General features: G+C 47.9%; 1 protein-coding gene across 1 annotated transcript; it reads left to right on the top strand.

Annotated features, from left to right (window-relative positions):
- The first annotated feature begins 3,645 nt into the window (after positions 1–3,645).
- Positions 3,646–7,831, top strand: AEN (apoptosis enhancing nuclease). Its single transcript, XM_006885232.1, has 3 exons — positions 3,646–4,185; positions 6,477–6,677; positions 7,610–7,831. The coding sequence occupies exons 1-3, from the start codon at positions 3,646–3,648 to the stop codon at positions 7,829–7,831; spliced, it is 963 nt and encodes a 320-aa protein (XP_006885294.1).
- Positions 7,832–17,198: the final 9,367 nt, after the last annotated feature.

The following is a 17,198-nucleotide window of genomic DNA, read 5'->3' as shown; positions in this document are numbered from 1 at the left end:
TGTTTCCCTGCTCTGTTTTGAGGACTGCTTCCTGGTCCAGGTATAGGTTCCACATAAGCACAATCAAGTGTTCTGGGGTTCCCATTCTTCTCAGAGTTACCAAGTTTGTTGTGATCCACACAGTCACATGCCTTTGCATAGTCAATGAAACACATATAGACATTCCTCTGTTACTCTATAGGAAAAGGTAGAAGTGTCCAGTAGAGTTTCTAAAGCTGTAAATCTTTACAAGAGTCGACTTCATCTTTCTCCCTCTGGGAGCTGATCTATTTGGGTTGCAGTTCAGTTCTTTCGTGAGAATCCAAACTCAGTGCCATCCAGTCTGAACTGACTCCACCCTCTAGAGGGTTTTCAGAGGCTATAAATTGCAAGGGATGAGATTAGAGCTGTCTGCCTTTGAGTTGGCAGCACAATTTAGCACTAGGTCACCAGAGGGGCACCTATGGGGCAATTCTACTCCTCCTTCAGTCCTAAAGCATCACTGTAAGCAGGAATTGACTAGAAGGCGTTGGTTTTGGTTTCAGGCTTTGATGCCACAGGACGGATGTTCTGGGGCAAGAACCAACAGTCCAAACTCCTTACGCTCCCAGCAGCCCAGCCTAAGCCGGGCAAAACCACACCTCTTTCCGGAATTCCCGCCCCTTCAGCTGTCATACGCTATCGCCAGCGTGACAGACTCAGGACCAATCAGAAGATGATTCAGGCGGGCTCTCTTGCTCACCGAGCCAATAGACAGACGCTCAGAGCCCGACTTGCTCAGACTTGTGGGAACTGCGGGCCTGTGTACACGTGCGGCTGGCGGAGACGCTGGGGCCTTGGGTGAGTTATCGGCGCCCTGCGCGTGGATGGCGGGACCCGGTGGGCTAGTGAGAGATGCACCCGGTAGCATGGCCCGGCGCGGTTGTGTTCGCGCCCAGTCCATGCGGGGGCCGCTAGGCTCGGTCTGCCGGTCCACTCAGGCCGGCGGGTTCGCTCGACAAGCGCCTGCGCCGGGCCATTGGCGGAGGAGGGGGGCTCGGGGCCTGGCCTGGCGGGCGCTGGAGTGGCAGCCTCGGCCAGTAACCGGCACGCGAGCCCTTCCTTGGACGAGGTTAGGCCGCCCGCGCGCGTCTCTGGGGACCCTAACAGCAAACTTGTCCTCAATTGAGGGATTATCACAATCATGGGATCCAGGGACACACCCGCCCTAGTTTAAAATACAGATATTTTATCCGATTTTTTTAAAAAAAGTATGGTAGTTCAGAAAGTCTAAGGATGGAGCCTGGAAACTGACATTTTAATCTAGAGTCCTAATTTGTTTCAAACAATTAACTGCATTGGGGAAAGCCTGTAACCTAGTTGAAAGCTCTCCGATTCTGCCCCGATGCAGCAGAGCAAGATCTAAAACTGCCAAGTGGGTCGGTAGCCCCGAGGCCTTTGGCGATATTGGTATTCTAGTTCCTTGGGCCTTCGCTTGGTGGACTCTGCCGCTGGGCTCATTCCCTTGAGAAAGTGACCTTTGCGCACAGACCAGGGGGCACTTTGATAGCTAGAGCGCCGGGTCCAGAGACTTGTGTGTTTATGTGTGTTTGTCAGACACTGTGTCTGCATTCATGTCCGTGGTCCCTTAAGGATGGGCAGCCTCCTCCCCTGCGATTAACTGCCTCTGAAAACCCTCCAGAGAGTCAGCAATGGGACAGCTCCAGCTCAGTGGTACGCAACATTATACATGCCATGATAGTTTTAATAAACCTGCACTGTCCTTTTATCATTATTTTAATAAAAACTTTTCTTAAAGTTGAAAGTTTATCACTGCCACATGTATGCTTCAGCTCATCCGATCTTGTATGTCATATCTCATGAGTTGTGTATTTTCTTTAGATTTCTTTGTTTGTTTTTAAATAGAACTGTAAAGTGAATGTTGGATCCCAAATTCAGCCAGGCTGGAGTCCTGGTCATACAAATTATCACTTTACCCTGAGCACATCAGGTCATTAAATCCTGGCATATCATGTCACCTCCCTGCCCTTTACCATTTGTCTTTATCTGCTTAGTTTGTCTTCTTCAGACCTCATGCTAGAATGGCAGTCCTGAGCCTGCTGTGATCCTCCTCTAGTCAGAGTTAGGACTCGAGAATGACCCTCTCCTGGTTTTCGGAGGTTGTAAATCATAATGAGGAGACTGCCCAGCATTCGTCCAGGGAGCAACTTGGGAATTCGAACCACCTTTTGCCTAGCAGCACAATAAATACCCTAAAAAGACTGTTTGGCTCTTAATAACAATTACTGCTTCCATATCTGTCTCTGGGGTAGACTGGACTCCTTGGAGTCCAGGATCCACCATAGTAAGTGTCCTGTACCTTCTACAGAGCCTGGGGGACCCCAGAGAGTGCTCTGCAACATTGGATAAAGGAGTTATCTTAGAAAGACTTCTTAGGGAGAGCTGGTTACCAAATGTGGACGGGAATGGGAGCATATGAAGGAAGAAATAGTTAATTATTCTTACTGTGTATAGTAAAATACGTAGATCTCAGCACATAAATTGTGTTGTTTCATCTTTAGACAGCAAGGAGAAGTCAAGCCTTTTCCTAGCAGGAACCTGAAGCTCAGTGGTGCAGAGCAGTGTAAACTCTGCTCTTCCTGATTTCAAAGGCCTCGTTTCCTGGTGTATTTTAAATTGGTGCATTTAGCACAGCAAGTAAGATAGGCTTTCCAAGCTGTGTGGAGGATGCTGGCCTTACTGCATAGATTTTGTAAACCCATGAACTACATACATTCTGTATAGGCAGGGGTGAGCTAGAGCCAAATGTAGAGATCCCTTTCCAGCCTGGCTTTCAGGAATGGAGAGCTTGTGGTCTGAGTGGGAGGGAATCACAGAATTGCTGACTGTACAGACTTGGACTTTGTTTTTATTAATAGAGGAGCCTGTTTACCTTACAGGCAATGATGACTAAAGAACACACCCAGTCTTTGCAGGTGTTTATGGAAGCTGTGTGATTCATGGATTTCAAAGTCATTTTCAATAACTGACCAGCTTGGGTCAGCATGTACCAGTACTATACTATTGTGGGCTTCCTGTAGAAATGATTTGCAAAATCTGCTAATGATCTGTGCCTTCACATTTCATGATAGTGATTTTTAATACGAGTGTATGCATGTTATTGCCATAATCTTTATTTTCCCATGACCCTATCTCTTTCAAAATGTTTGGGACTGACAACAGTGGAGGTAAGGCTTGGCTTTGAAGGTTGAGAGTCTGGGCTTTGGATGGTCTGGGGTCCTATTAGGCTATGCCTCTACTAACTGGGCCAGTTACTTTATTTCTTTAAGCCTCCATTTTTCTTACCTCTGAAATGAGGATAATAACACTTTCTTATGGTCACTGGGAAAATTGAACAGGCGATTCCATGCATTATACTTAGAACAGTGCTTTTGTACATGGTGTTTACTCTGTAAGTGCAGTTATTACTAAAATTAGGTCTTCCAGCGTAGGAGCTGAGAGATGAGTGTGGGATAGCATGGGAAGGGGGCCTGCAGGGAGGGAGGGCCTGGCTGGCCTGCATGCTCATCACCCAGCATGTTGGCCTGTGTGTTCTCTCTCCAGGATGCTACCCTATTGGAAAACATCACGCAGCATTCCCTTGCCCAGAGGCTGGAGCAGGCTGGGATGGTGCCCCGGGACGGCCCTGAGTCTGCCCAGTGTCTGTGTCCTCCTCTGGCCAGCCTGAAAGCTAAGGATGTGCTTCGCAGAAGGCACAAGCAGAGAAGCCGACAGCATCAGCGGTTCATGGCCCGGAAGGCCTTGCTGCAGGAGCAGGGGCTGCTGAGCACACCCCCGGAGCCAGGGTCTTCCCCACCGCCTGTACCCTCGAAGGCTTCTCCAGGTCCCACAGCCTCCAGCAGTGGAACACCTGGTCCCCAAGTTGTACCTGGCAGTGCCCCATGTAGCCAAAAGCCAGCTTGCAGAAGAGTCACTATGCCTTTACCTTGCAAGGTTGTGGCCATTGACTGTGAGATGGTGGGCACAGGGCCGCGGGGACGAGTGAGCGAGCTGGCCCGCTGCTCCGTGGTGAGCTACCACGGTGATGTGCTCTATGATAAGTACGTCCGGCCTGAGATGCCCATCGTAGACTACAGGACCCGCTGGAGCGGCATCACTTGCAAGCACATGCGCAAAGCCATCACTTTCCAAGTGGCCCAGAAAGAGGTGAGTGCAGGCCTGGCAGGGCTGTGCTCCAGGCAGGTGGCTGGTTGGCTTGTAAGGGTTGGTGTGACATGTCCCAGGCTTAAGTCTCCACTTTCCTTTTGGGGTCGAAGGGACCCTGTGGAAATTGCTGCTTTTCTATACATTAGGTTCCTTTCCCATAGAAAAGAACAAACAAAAATTCTGACTCTGTCAGAACTCTGTGTTAGGACTCTGTGTGTAGTGGGCACGCTGCTCACTAAAAGGGTGGAGGTTTCTGTGCAGTGGTGGAGGAGATTATCTGAAATCAGGAGAAAAGTTGTGGCACCACATGCAGATGGGTGTGGCTTATGACAGGTGTTTGAGGTGTGCACGCGTTGTGTTCTTTCATCCTCACTTCTTGGCTCAGATTCAACAAATTTTATTTGTTGTTGTTATGTGTGGGTTGAGTTGCTTGTATGTGACTCTTAGCAACCCCATGTACAACAGCTCTGAACCCTGCCCTATCTCTGACACACCTACCTTCATTTCCCTAGTCACTGAATCAGTCCACCTCATCTAGGGTCTTTCTCTCTTGCACTGTCCCTCTATCCTCCCAAGTATGATGTCCCTCTGCAAGAACTAGTCCCTTCTTGCAACATGCCTTAAGTATGTCAAATAAAGCTTCCGAATCCTTGCCTCCAAGGAGCAGCCTGGTCTCACCCTCTCTAGGATGAACTTGTTTGTTCTACTAGCCGTCTGTGATACCATACTCAGCACTCCAGCACCACAGCTCAAAGGCATCAATTCTCTCTCTTATCATCCCTAGTCATAGTAATTTGGAAAATACATATTTTCTGATGTCCTATTTTTCCATCAAGAGTCCTGATGATGTACTGGATTATGCATTGGGTTACTAATCAAAAGGTGGAGGAAGAAAAATGAGACAGTCTGCTTCTGTAAAGATACCCAGTCTTGGAGTCCCTGTGAGGCCATTCATTCTCTATCTAATGGAATTGCTTCAACTTAAAGCCAGTGGAATTTTTCTTTACTTTTTTGATCTGTATCAAACATTATTTCAAAAGCTTTGGGGCTTTTCATTATTGATTATCATGTAAACTAATGAGGAATCGAGGTATAGGAAAGGAGTCCTGTGATTCCTGTTGTACCCCCTGCCTGTCCATTACTCTCAAAAGCAGAGTAGCTAAGGCGTTCAATACTTATCGTCCATCTGCTGGCCACTCTAGGATTAGCAGTAAGGCATATGTGGCCAGGAGAGGGCGGTGGGAGGCCATTAGCTGTCCATAAGAAGAGCTGCTGCCCAGCAGGGAGCACTGGGCAAAGTTGGTGCTGGCAAGTAGACCTGGACACAGCCTCCCCGGAGTCTGAGAAGGTCCCCAAGCAGGAAGAAGAGAAAATTGAGTGCAGGAATTCTGAACTGACGTTAGAGGATGGACTGGGGGGTCTGTTTGACAGAGAGGAAGGTGAGTATAAGAAGCCTAATGATGGGATGGCGGCTTTTAATATTAACCGTGTTAGCTGTCGCCGTCAAGTCACTTCCTACTCCTGGAGACCCCACATGTGTCTATATCTTCTCAATAGGTTGTATAATTTTGGAAAATTGTTTGGTTTTCTTCCTTTGTGCTACTTGGAAGGTTCAGACCACAGCCTTTTGGTTAGTAACCAACTGCCAACTGTTAGCGCTGTCTTGATGTGCCTCCTAGTGCCTGTCAGGGCTCCTGTGCTGCCCCAGCAGGTCTTTGTTGGTTACCTGGGGGTGCTGGGCTCTTAACTAGGGCCTCGTTAGCTAATTCAAACATGGTGCCCACACTTATGGAGTCAGCTGATTGACCATCCTGAGAGCTGGATGCTGAGACAGAAGAGTGAGGTTCCTTATTTAGAAAGGCAGGAGGAGTCTGGGATGGACACCAGAGGAGTTGGTGGTAGCTAAGACCCGCAGTGGGATACTTGGTAGAATTGGATGAGGTGGGAGCTGAGGGAAAGACCCATTCAGCAGGAGACTGGAGTAGTTAGCTGTCCAGGACCTCCTAATTCCTACTCCACCCCAGGAGATGTGGTTATGGGAGACATTCTCTTTTTACAGGAGCAGAAACTAAAGTGCAGAGACTTTGAGTCTACCCCTTAGACAGCTAGAACATAGAGCCTGGATTCACACTAAGAGTAGATTGGTTGATGGTCGAACTCAGCTCCCTATTCAGGGTTGCTTCCTTTTGGAGAAACTTAGGCACCAAATGGTGAGGGGTTCAGGATGGATCTCCCACCCCATTCCAGCCTGACAGCCAGGCCTACCTTGCTCCTCCTTTCTCGCCCCACAGATCCTTAAGCTCCTGAAAGGCAAAGTGGTGGTGGGCCATGCTGTGCACAATGATTTCCGGGCCCTCAAATACACCCATCCTCGGAGCCAGATCCGCGACACCACTTACGTCCCAAGCTTCCTCAGCCCACCTGGCCTCCCCTCCCGGGCCCGGGTCTCCCTGAAGGACCTGGCCCTGCAGCTGCTGCACAAGAAGATCCAGGTGTGTGGACTCAGGTGGTTGGGAGGGTGGGGAATGGACAGCCTGGCCCCGTGCCGAGTCTGGCAGCCAAGACCACAGACCAGGTAAGCCAAGCCGAGGCTGTGTGACGGTGCCTCTGGCTGCCAGTCATTCTTTTCCAGGCCAGGTGCAGGGCACTTGGCATAAAAGCACAGGCTTTCTGTGAGTGCAGGTAGCCCTGGACTTCTCTCTCTGTCATCCTTCTCCAGTATTAAAACAGCAGTCACACACAGGCCGATCCCATCCAGCTCGGCCCCCAACCCAGCTCCTCCATTCTGTCCCTGCGTTTGCAACCAGATGGGAGCTATCAGGCCAGGGAGCAAGGAGCTCATGCTTTGGTTGGGTTTTGGATATTTTCCAGAGAAAGAACCAATAGATTAGATAGATTTATTTTGAAGTATTGCCTGATGCAATTGTATGGGTTAAGTCAAAATCTTTAGATTAGACCATAGGCTGAAAATAGTCTTGTGTCCAAAATTTATATGTAAGTCCACTGGAAATTCTACTTGGCATTATAAGATTAGCTGACTTAAATTAAATGCCTTCATAGCAATATCTAGAGTAATGTTTGACCGAATAACTAGACATCATTGCTATCCAAATTGACACTTAAGCTAGCCATTACTTTGCTATTTCTGACAAGTTTTTGAAGTAGAAGGTTTTTACTCTTTTCTATAGTTGAGGGAACTGGGGCTAAGAGATACCAGATGGCCTGTGATAGGACTGAGATTCAATCTCCTTTATGATGTGCTCTAGACTCCATGCCATTTTCCATCCCAAGGTCTGTACCCTCTCTTAGAGTAAGTGTTCTTGGGTCTGTACAAAGCCCAGGATGGTAGCCCGTGTTTTAGGGTAGGAGGCAGCAGGATTTCTGTCATTGAGACTGCCATTGAGATGTCAACCCTTGCCTGCAGGTGGGCCGGCATGGGCACTCCTCGGTGGAAGATGCAGCAACAGCCATGGAGCTGTACCGGTTGGTGGAGGTGCGGTGGGAACAGCAGGAGGCCAGCAGCCCGCAGGACCATCCTGAAGACAGAGAGCCTGACAGTAGCACAAACTTGGAGCAGTTCATGGAGGACCAGTACTGGCCCGATGACCTCACCGTGGGGAGCATTGGAGAGGAGGGGCAGGCGTAGGACAGGAAGGTGAGAGTGGGGGTGAACAGCACTTCCTTCCATGTGCTTGTGTGGGAAGTCAAGGCCAGGAGTGCTCAGGGAGCTCATCCGGGCAAGTCAGGGTGCAGCCAGCCCGCTTGGAGGCAGGGCAGGTGGACAGTTGTGCCCTCACTGATTCTACCACCACAGCTCAGCCTTTGTCTTCCACTCAGATAATTTGGCCAATGGCACTTAACAGACACTACGGGATGTCAGGTAGACTCTCCCATGGCCAGCTGGTCTTTTCCCAACCCAGTGTGCCTAAGCTTGCCATGTTGTGCCATCTGAAGGGGTCATTCCCTCCCTTGTCTCAATGAGGTGACTTGGGTAAAGTTCTCTTCTTATCATTGCCACCTACCTACCTCCTCCTCCAGAGTCATTTTTGAGTTCAGAATAAGACACTTCATCAACTCTGAACAGAGTATAGCCAGTTCACTTGGAGCACCACTGTGTGGCCGTCATCTCCCTGCTCAGCAGCAGTGTAAGGATCGTGTCCTCAGGCTGCCCTGGTGCATGGAATTAGAAGGCAGCACGCAGAATTCGGGGAGGAGATAAGCTCTAAACGTGGCCTGTCGGTTCTGACCAAGTTGGGGATTGCCCCTCCTTCCTTAGCACTTGGCCTCCCTGGGCAGAACCGTGGCTACTAACTGAAGGCTGGAGCCTTGGATTGATCCATAGATGCCTTGGAAGGAAGGCCTGGCAGTCTGTTTCTAAAATCTTAGCCACTGAAACCCCCCTGGGGTGTGATTCAGCTGTGACTCCTCTGGTCATTGTGAGGTGGAATCGACTTAAGATTATTGGCTTAGATGGGTTGGTTAGGTTAGGGTACCCAGCACTAAACAGGAACCTGAGAAACAAGACTGCTTTGAATACTGGGGACTCTGAGCAGAATCGTCCTCTAGGCACTCTGGTTAAGAGCGAGGCTGCCAGTCCCTGGGCAGCAGAGCGGTCACTCAGGCTGAGGGCAGGCCAGCCCGGCTGTGCAGACGGCCTGCTCTCAGGCTGGAGTCTTGTGCACTTTGATTGACAGTCACTGTGATTGTTGGTTTTTCTCCTAATTTATAATGTCTCTCTGGATTTTCTCCTCATCCCTCTCTTTTCCTGGTTCCCCGAGGGACACTTTGGAGAGACCAAGAGCTCAGGTCGTGCAGATGCTGTTTGAAGGCCTGGCTTTGCCACTTTCTCAGCCTTAAGGCTCTGTGCGGTGTGTATGTCATATCACCCCGGAACCTATTTTCCTCGCCTGTACAGGGGTGATGTACAGCCTACCTCATGGGGTTGTTTTTGTGCTTTGAGGTTTGTTTGTTTGTCAAGAAGGCCTCATGTTTCTTAAAACCACCTCACAGGTGGTTTGTTTGTTTCTTTTTAAACTTTCAAAGTAATTTATTTTTTGTTGATGAGACTACATACAGCAAAAAGATAAAGCAGTTCACATTTCTACATGTGCAATTCCATGACATTGATTACATTCAAGTTATGCAGCCATTCTCCCCTTCTGAGATATCATTCTCCCACTAACCCATCGTCCCCCAAGTTTCCTATCTAGTCTGTCCTTTTACTTTTGTCAGTTTAATCTCAAAGAGATTAAGGGTTAAAGTGTTCAAGGCAGATAATCGTTTTTTTTAATTGTGATTTTAACAAAAGTTTATAGAAAAGTTGGATTTTTATTCATTCATTGTTGCACGTTTTCCTCCCTACCCCACCCAGTTCACTTTAAAAAATAAAATTAATTCATTGTTATATAAATTCCTCCTTCCACTTCCACCCCTCCCCCAGCCTGCTTTGAAATGTATATCATATTCTGATTGGGAAACTAAGAAATGGGGATAAATAACACCGCAATAGAACAGATGATGGAAAGAACTGTTCAAAGAAATATATAATTAGGCACAGGGTGGCTTTGAGGAGTTGGTGCCAAGCTCATGGAAAACCTCAGTGGATGTGAGCTGCTATTTCTTGTTTAAGGATTAGTTTCAACCTTTTCAAAAGGTTAGAAACCAGAATGCTGAGCCCCTAAGATCAGATAGCCTTGACCCAGACAAAGAAGTGTTTGAAAGTCCAGAAAGTGGGACCTGGGGTTAGGGCATATGGAGGTCACACTGCCCCTCAACTCTGGCACCAGCGTGTGCTATGTGTAGACATTGGGGCTGGCTTCTTGGGAGTGTCCCCTCCCCCTCCACCGCCGTGATCAGACTGTCCCGGTGGTTCTCCATGAGGGCTGAGCCGAGTACAGGTCAGCAGGTAGTTATACTGTGCTGCTCTTCCCCACCCTGAGGTCACAGGTGGTGTCCCTTTTCACACAGAGTGTAGGAGCTGTTTCCTGGTGGTGGCCTGGCTTCAGGAGTTGGTTCCAGAGTCCTTAAGTCTGAAGCTGATGCCACACTCCCAGCTGAGTTGTCACCACTTCAGAGTAGGGAGTCCAAAGCTGATCGAAATGGGTTGAACTGAGTTTGAAAAATCCATTTTATTGTAAAACCTTTTGTTCTGGATTAAAACTATACTGAAAAATGTGTGAAGTGGCCTCTTCTGTGAATCCTTAAGTGATAATAAGGTGGGAGGCTGGTTTGGTGGGAGAGGGAGAACCTGGGCACTGAGCCTTGGGGCATTGGTGTGTGGTGGTGGCAGCTTTTTTTTTTTTTTTTTTTTAGTATTTTTTTAATTGGTTTCCTTAGAAAGTTCATATACATTATGTTTCATACTGTTTTCATTCACTTTGTGTTTTATACAGTCATTTCCATTATGTTTTAGAACCTTAATCACCATTGGACTGTGCCCACCATAACCCTGTCTTTTCAGGTCCCTGCTGGATCTTTCCCATTTCCTTTACCCCCACCTACCAGATTGTGCAGCCCTGTGATGGTGCCCCTACCCATCCTCATCCCCTCTGTTCCCACCCCTTCCCCCATGGGATCCCCTTACATGTGTTAACTAGCTATCCTATTTTTATAGTAATACTCTTTGACAGTATTTGTCCTTAGGATACTGACAGTTCACTCAGCATAATGCTCTCCAGTCTCCCAGGTTATGAATTTGAAGTTGTTGCTCCTGGGTGTTGCGTAGTATTCCATCGTGTGAATATACCAGAATTTCTCAATCCATTCATTTGTGGTTGAACGTTTGGGCCGTTTCCATATTCTTGCAGTGTGAATAACACTGCGATGAACATTGGTGTACAAATCTCCTCCTCCATCTCATTTCTAATTTCTTTGGAGTATATTTTTGGTAGTGGAATAGCTGGGTTGTTTCTCTGTTCGAGGTTTTGAGGAAACACACTAAACTGCCTTGCAGAGTGGTGGTACCATTTTACAATCCCGCCAACACTGTATGAGAGTTCCCAGCTCTCTTCCTCCTCTCCAGCATTTATAATGTGCTGCCCTGATAAACTTTGCCACTGCGACTGGGGTCTGATGGTATCTCACTGTGGTTTCAATTTGCATCTCACTGAGTGGGAGCTTTTTTAAATATACACCGACATACACAAAATTTCTAGTGGTAAGAAGTTGTGCTGCCAACCCAAGGGCAGGTGGTTGAATATACCGCCTACTCATGGGAGAACAATGGCCAGTCTCTTCTGTGCACCTTATAGCCTCTGAAAGACCATTGGAGATTCAGCTATGTGTCAGTTCTGACTCAACAGTAATACCAAGTTATGTATGTATATAAAGCTTATTACAATTCTGTGTACTCTTGGCAGAGAACCCTGGTGGCACCTTACTTAGGTGATCTGCTGTGAACATAAGAGTTTAAACCTCTAGCTCCTCCTTGGGAGAAAGACGGCTGTCTGCCTCCTTGAAGGTTTATGGCTCTGAAAACTCTGCAGGACAGTTCTCTATGTTACTGTGAGTCAGAATTGATTGAACAGCAATAATTTTAACTCCAGAATGGTTATATATCTATTAAATATCATTTTTATTCTTTTTAAATCACATTATCTGACTGATTACTACTTGTTTTTGACTCGTGATGTTGTATATTTCTAGACATCTAGAGTATATAATTTAGAAATTATACACACATTTTAGGAGTGTATGCCCAGCATTGAGAATAACAAAAATCCCAGAACGCTTAATTATGCTCATAAAACAGCTAAACCCACAAGCTGTTGTCTGGACAGAGCAAGGAAACACTGCATGGTTCTAAATTTAAGAAAGGTGTGTGTGGGGGTTGGATCCTCTCACCATGCCTGTTAAATCTGTTGCCGGAATCTTACAGAGCTGAATGTGTCATCTGGTCAGAGGAAGACTCATCTGAGTTGTTTGCTCAAAGTGAGGAGGACTTTAAGCATTTGCTACAGAATATCTAGGACTGTAGCCTTTAATATGGATTCCGTTTCAACATCAAGAGAACAAAAATCCTCACCAATGAACCAACCAGCAGCATCATGATTGGGGAAGAAAAGATTGAGATTGTCAGTAACTTGGTCTTGTATCTCATCTTGCCGTCAGCACTCGTGGTGCCAGCAGGAGATCAGGAGATGCATTGCATGGCTGTCCATGATCCAAATTATTGAACAGTGATGTCAGTTTGAAGACTAATGTGTGCCTGATGCAAGCCATGGTCTTCTCAGTCACTTGCTGTGCATCTGAGAGCTGGACAGTTAATAAGGATGACAGGAGAACAGTTGATGCGTTTGAACTGTGGTATTGGAGAAAAGTACTAAATATCCTACGGACTGCCAAAAAAACCCCAGGTAAGTCTTGGAGAAAATCTAACCAGGACCCTCCTTAGAAACAAGGATTACAAAACATTCCTTCACATACTTTAGGTGTATTAGGAGGGTCTGTTCCTTAGAAAGGGAGCCCTGGTGGCTTAGTGGTAAGGCGTTGTGCTGCTAATCCAAAGGTGATGGTGGTGATGTGATCCCATGTACAATAGCCCTGATACCTGCTCTATCCTATGCCAACCTTATTGTCTTTGACACACCTAACCCTATTTCCCCAGTCACTGAGTCAATCTATCTCATCCAGGGTCTTCTTCCCCTGTACTGTCCCTCCACCCTCCCAAGTATGACATCCCTCTCTAGGACTGGTCCCTCCTTGCAACATGTCCAGGGTAATACAGACGAAGCTTCAGAATCTTTGCCTCACAATTTTAATCCACCAGTTGCTTCATGGGAGAAAGATGGGCCATCAACTGTGTAATTTATTGCCTGTGGGAAAAAAAACCTGCTGGAGGATCAGCGATGAGTCAGTTCTGATTTGGTGGTCCATAATAACACTTCCCTGGAAAGGGACATGATTGGGAAGGTGGAGGGTCAGCAAAAGAGGGAGACCCAGATGGATTGACACAAGAACTGCAGCAGTGGGCTTAAGTAGTCAGAGACGATGGGGACAGCATAGGACAGGCCAGGGCTGAGGTCTGTTACAGGGGTGCTGTCCGTCACTGTCAGCGGCACCTAATAACAGCATGCTCCACCAGGCTTGGAAATAGTTCAGCTAGAATCCAAAAGGCAGGCTGTGTAAAGAGTAGTGCTGATTTCCACTGAGTCATCATGCAGCTGGTACTGGGGACCCAGAGAATGCTCACAGGGGACCTTAGTACCTGCTAAGGCCAGTGGTGCTGGAAGAAGGGACTGTGAGACCCACCTTCGTACTGTCACCTGATCCAGGAGTTGTGCACTTATGTCAGTGGTGATGGATGAGACCACCCAAGCCTGGGAACCCCCTAATTGTTTGTCAGGCTGGAGTCAGGTTTCGCCTTTCAGGCTGTTATTCCCCATGACTATATCTAAGGTCAGCGCACACAACACGTCTGAAAACCCCCGCCTAGCTCAGCGCAGGATTGTAGGTGCTTCACAGCGAAACAAAGCAAAAGGTAGGGGAACCAGTAAATGAACACATGAAACAATCTCAGAAAGGGAGTAAACTAGATGGGATACCTGGGGAAGAGCTTTCCAGACAGGGAACAGCAAGTGCTTGGGCCCTAAAACAGGAGCTTTGAGAAGCAGAGAAAAGGCCAGCACAGCTGGAAATGAGGCTGTGGTGTGTGCGAGAGAGGCTGGCGGCTCCCTGCCTGCCTTCCACCTGAAGGCAAGTCCAACACCTGACTGACATCCCTCCAGCCATAGAGAGTCACCAGCCACGTTACCTGAAGGAGGCCAGGAGAACCTGCTGGTGGCTTGGGAGGAAACGCTGTGTGAATGAGTAAAGACCCTAAGTTAAGCTTTAAACCTCAGAGATGTCATAATGGGATAAGGATGTAAGATGAGACTGGAAAGGTGGGCAGGGTAATTGAAAGGATTCTCCCGTTGCCCAGAAAGCTGCCTCAGAGTTGAGTTTTGATTCTGTTGGACAATGGGGAAACCACTGCAGGTTCTTGAAAGGAGGAGTAGAGGAGATAAGATGTGGAGAAACAATCGTAGAGGCCTTGGATGATTTAGAGGGCATGAAGCTGGAGTGGGGAAGGCTCAGGAAAGGACTGCAGCTCTCTTGGCCTGCGGTGACTGAGGACCTGAAGGGAGTAGGGCTGGGAGAAGGGAAAAACCAACTCCAAGGAGCCGGTACAGGACGAGCCATGGGAGAGCAGATTGGAGGGGTGGCGATGGCTCTGAGACTTAAGGAGGTGAGGAGTCGGGGGCTGAGCTGAGATGTGAATATGTGTGAACCAGCAAAAGACATTCAGGTGCACACAACACATGGAGTTGATATGCAGATTGTAGATACTGAAACCACTGAGCTTTATTGATCAGCTGATTGTGGTTAAAATATACCTACCGAAACATTTTCCCACACAAGCATATTTCACTTACTACACTTTTCCCATGTAACATTACCATGCTGTTGTGTATCGTCGAGTCAGAACCAACCCATAGCTGACCCTCCGGTAGGTTTTCAAAAGCACCAGGAGGAGAGTTTCTACCTTTCTCTCATGAGAGTTAGTTAGCAAAGTGGCTTATTTTTAAGTGCATGCAAATGTGCAGGAACTTTGCTTCGTTTCCTCCAAGTCAGGGTTGCAAACCTTTACACATTCGCATAGCCAGGAGTGCCCACACTGGTGTCAGCCATGATTTCAAACATAAGCGTAAGTTGTTCATTCTGCATCACATTCACTGCCATCTAGTTGGAACTGACCATCTAGTTGCTGACCCTGTGTTGGGTTTCGGAGGCTCCAAGTTGGAGGGAGGAGATGGCACATCTTTCCCCTTGGGAATCACTGGTAAATTTCAACTACAAGAGAGGGGCTGCCTTTGGGTTAGTAGAGAAACTTCCTCCTTCTAGATGGGCACCAAAAATAATCTCAGGGACTTTACACTTTTTGTTTCTCCATACCTATTCAATGTGTATGCTGAGCAAATCATCTGAGAAGCTGGATGTGGCATCGGGATTAGAGGAGGACTCATTTCTGCATTATGCAGATGACACAACCTTGCTTGCTAAAAGTGAGGAGGACCTCAAGCACTTGCTGTAGAAGATCAAAGACTACAGCCTTCATTATGAATTGCATCTCAGCATCAAGAAGACTAAAATCCTCACCACCAAACCGATAAGGAACATCATGATAGATGGGGGGGGGGAATGGAAATTGTCAACAATTTTCTCTTGGAATTACAATCAGCACCTGTGATACCAGGAGTCAGGCGATGAGGACAAAGATTGCATTGGGCAAGACTGCTCTCAGGGATTTCTTAAAAATACTGAGGAGTAGCAGTGTTAGTTTGAAGACTAGGTGCACATGATTCAGGCCATGGTCTTTGTATCTATAGTCAGCACCCTTGGTACCAGCAGTTAGGAGATGCATTATTTTGGGAAAGTTGGCTATCTGGGACCGCTCCAAATTACTGAGGAGCAGTGATGTCAGTTTGAAGAGAAAGGTGTGCCTGATAAAAGCCATGGTTTTTTTTTTCAACCACTTGCTATGTCTCTGAGAGCTGGACAATGAATAAAAATGACAGAATAATTGATGTCTTTGAGTTTTGTGATGTTGGAGAAGAGTACTGAATATCCTATGGATTGTCAAAAGAAACAGGTCTTACAAAAAGTACAGTGAGAGTCCTTGAAAGCAAGAATGGCGAAGCATCTCATACTGTTGGCATGTTGCTGGGAGAGGCTAGTCCTTGGAGAGGGATATGACGCTTGGAAAGGTACAGAGTCACAAAAGACGGGATGGCCCTTAATGAGATAGATGGATTGACACAGTGATTGTAGCAATGGGCTCAAGTGTGTCAGAGGTGAGGAAGGTGGCATAGAATAGGACAGGGTTCAGGTCTTTTCTTAGGGTCACTAAGAGTCCTACTCAAATCGAGGGCACCTAACAGCAACTTCAAACTTGAACCAGCTGAGCCACAGAAACAATGCCATTTTATCGAGACGTCTTAGCCTTGCTGGAGGTGGATGACCCCCTTGTTTAGCAGCCCGAGCTCTTTTCTTCCCCCCTTCCCCCAGCTCTTTTCTGAGCTTTCATTCTAATAACAAAGTTTTCTTCCTGTGAGTTTGAGGGTAGGAGGCAGGTATGAGGGATCCTAAGTCCTAGAAAGCTCACCAAAGTATATTTTTACATTTTAGAATTTTTCTTTTTAATAGAAATTGGCGAAGCTCAACACTTTCCCGCAGACTTACTAAGACCCAGTGCATGCTCAGCTGGAGACTGACTGTTCACCTGTCCCTAACCGTTGTAGCCTCAGTGTCCCAAAAGGGGTTTCCCTTTTCCCCATGAAAGACCCCAGATAGTATCAGACTGGTAGTGGCCCCGGAAGCTGTGGGACATTCCTGGGCTCCAGTCCTGGGGATGTTTACTCTATGGGCGGAGGGGAAGCGAGGATGTCGGATGTCACAATCCACTCATTCACATATGGGACGTCACAGGGGCGGGCGAATGGGAGGGAGAGGCAGTAAAAGAGGGACATCCCAGGGCAGCCTGCCCACTGTGTCAGCCCTGGCCTGGCTCCCCAGGGGCCCAGCCTTCCACCCTAGATAGACATCACTCACTCACAAACCAGAAACTGAAACTTAGTCGTCTCAGGATTCACAGTTTAGAGTCAGAGATGAGTCATTGTTAAGAGCAACTGCCCTGGCTCCGAAGCAGCACAGAGGAGGCAGGTGTGAACGGAGGACACAGGAAGCAGCCAGGTGAGAGTGGATAACAGGGAGAGCGGGTCCAGAGGGCTTCTCCCGGGGTAACTGCTGCGGGGAGGTGGCTGAAGGGCGGCTCCCCGAGGCTGAGGCTGCAAGCAGAGACTGGTGGATCTGGGTGTGGTGGCCAACTTCCCCTGTTGCCAGGTGGTGTTTGTGACAAAGGGCAGGCAGAGGGTGAGCGCAGGCTGGGTCATGGCTGAGGATGCCTGCGAGCTGGCAAGGCGGCACATGAGGCCTTCCTGCCACCCTCTGCAGCACGTTTGGGGGTCCAGCGGAGC

Source organism: Elephantulus edwardii, unplaced genomic scaffold (genome assembly GCF_000299155.1).
Source record: "Elephantulus edwardii isolate Elephantulus edwardi_28Jun2011 unplaced genomic scaffold, EleEdw1.0 scaffold00041, whole genome shotgun sequence".
Taxonomy (NCBI): domain Eukaryota; kingdom Metazoa; phylum Chordata; class Mammalia; order Macroscelidea; family Macroscelididae; genus Elephantulus; species Elephantulus edwardii.
The sequence above is the reverse complement of the archived record's forward strand: the minus strand, read 5'-3'. Positions and strand labels throughout refer to the sequence as shown.

Bases quoted from the DNA above. Each gene is read 5' to 3' on its own strand.
- AEN (XM_006885232.1), top strand. From the start codon at position 3,646: ATGGTGCCCCGGGACGGCCCTGAGTCTGCCCAGTGTCTGTGTCCTCCT. The intron at 4,186-6,476 runs GTGAGTGCAGGC...CTCGCCCCACAG, and splicing joins TCCAAGTGGCCCAGAAAGAG to ATCCTTAAGCTCCTGAAAGG. The intron at 6,678-7,609 runs GTGTGTGGACTC...CCTTGCCTGCAG, and splicing joins TGCTGCACAAGAAGATCCAG to GTGGGCCGGCATGGGCACTC.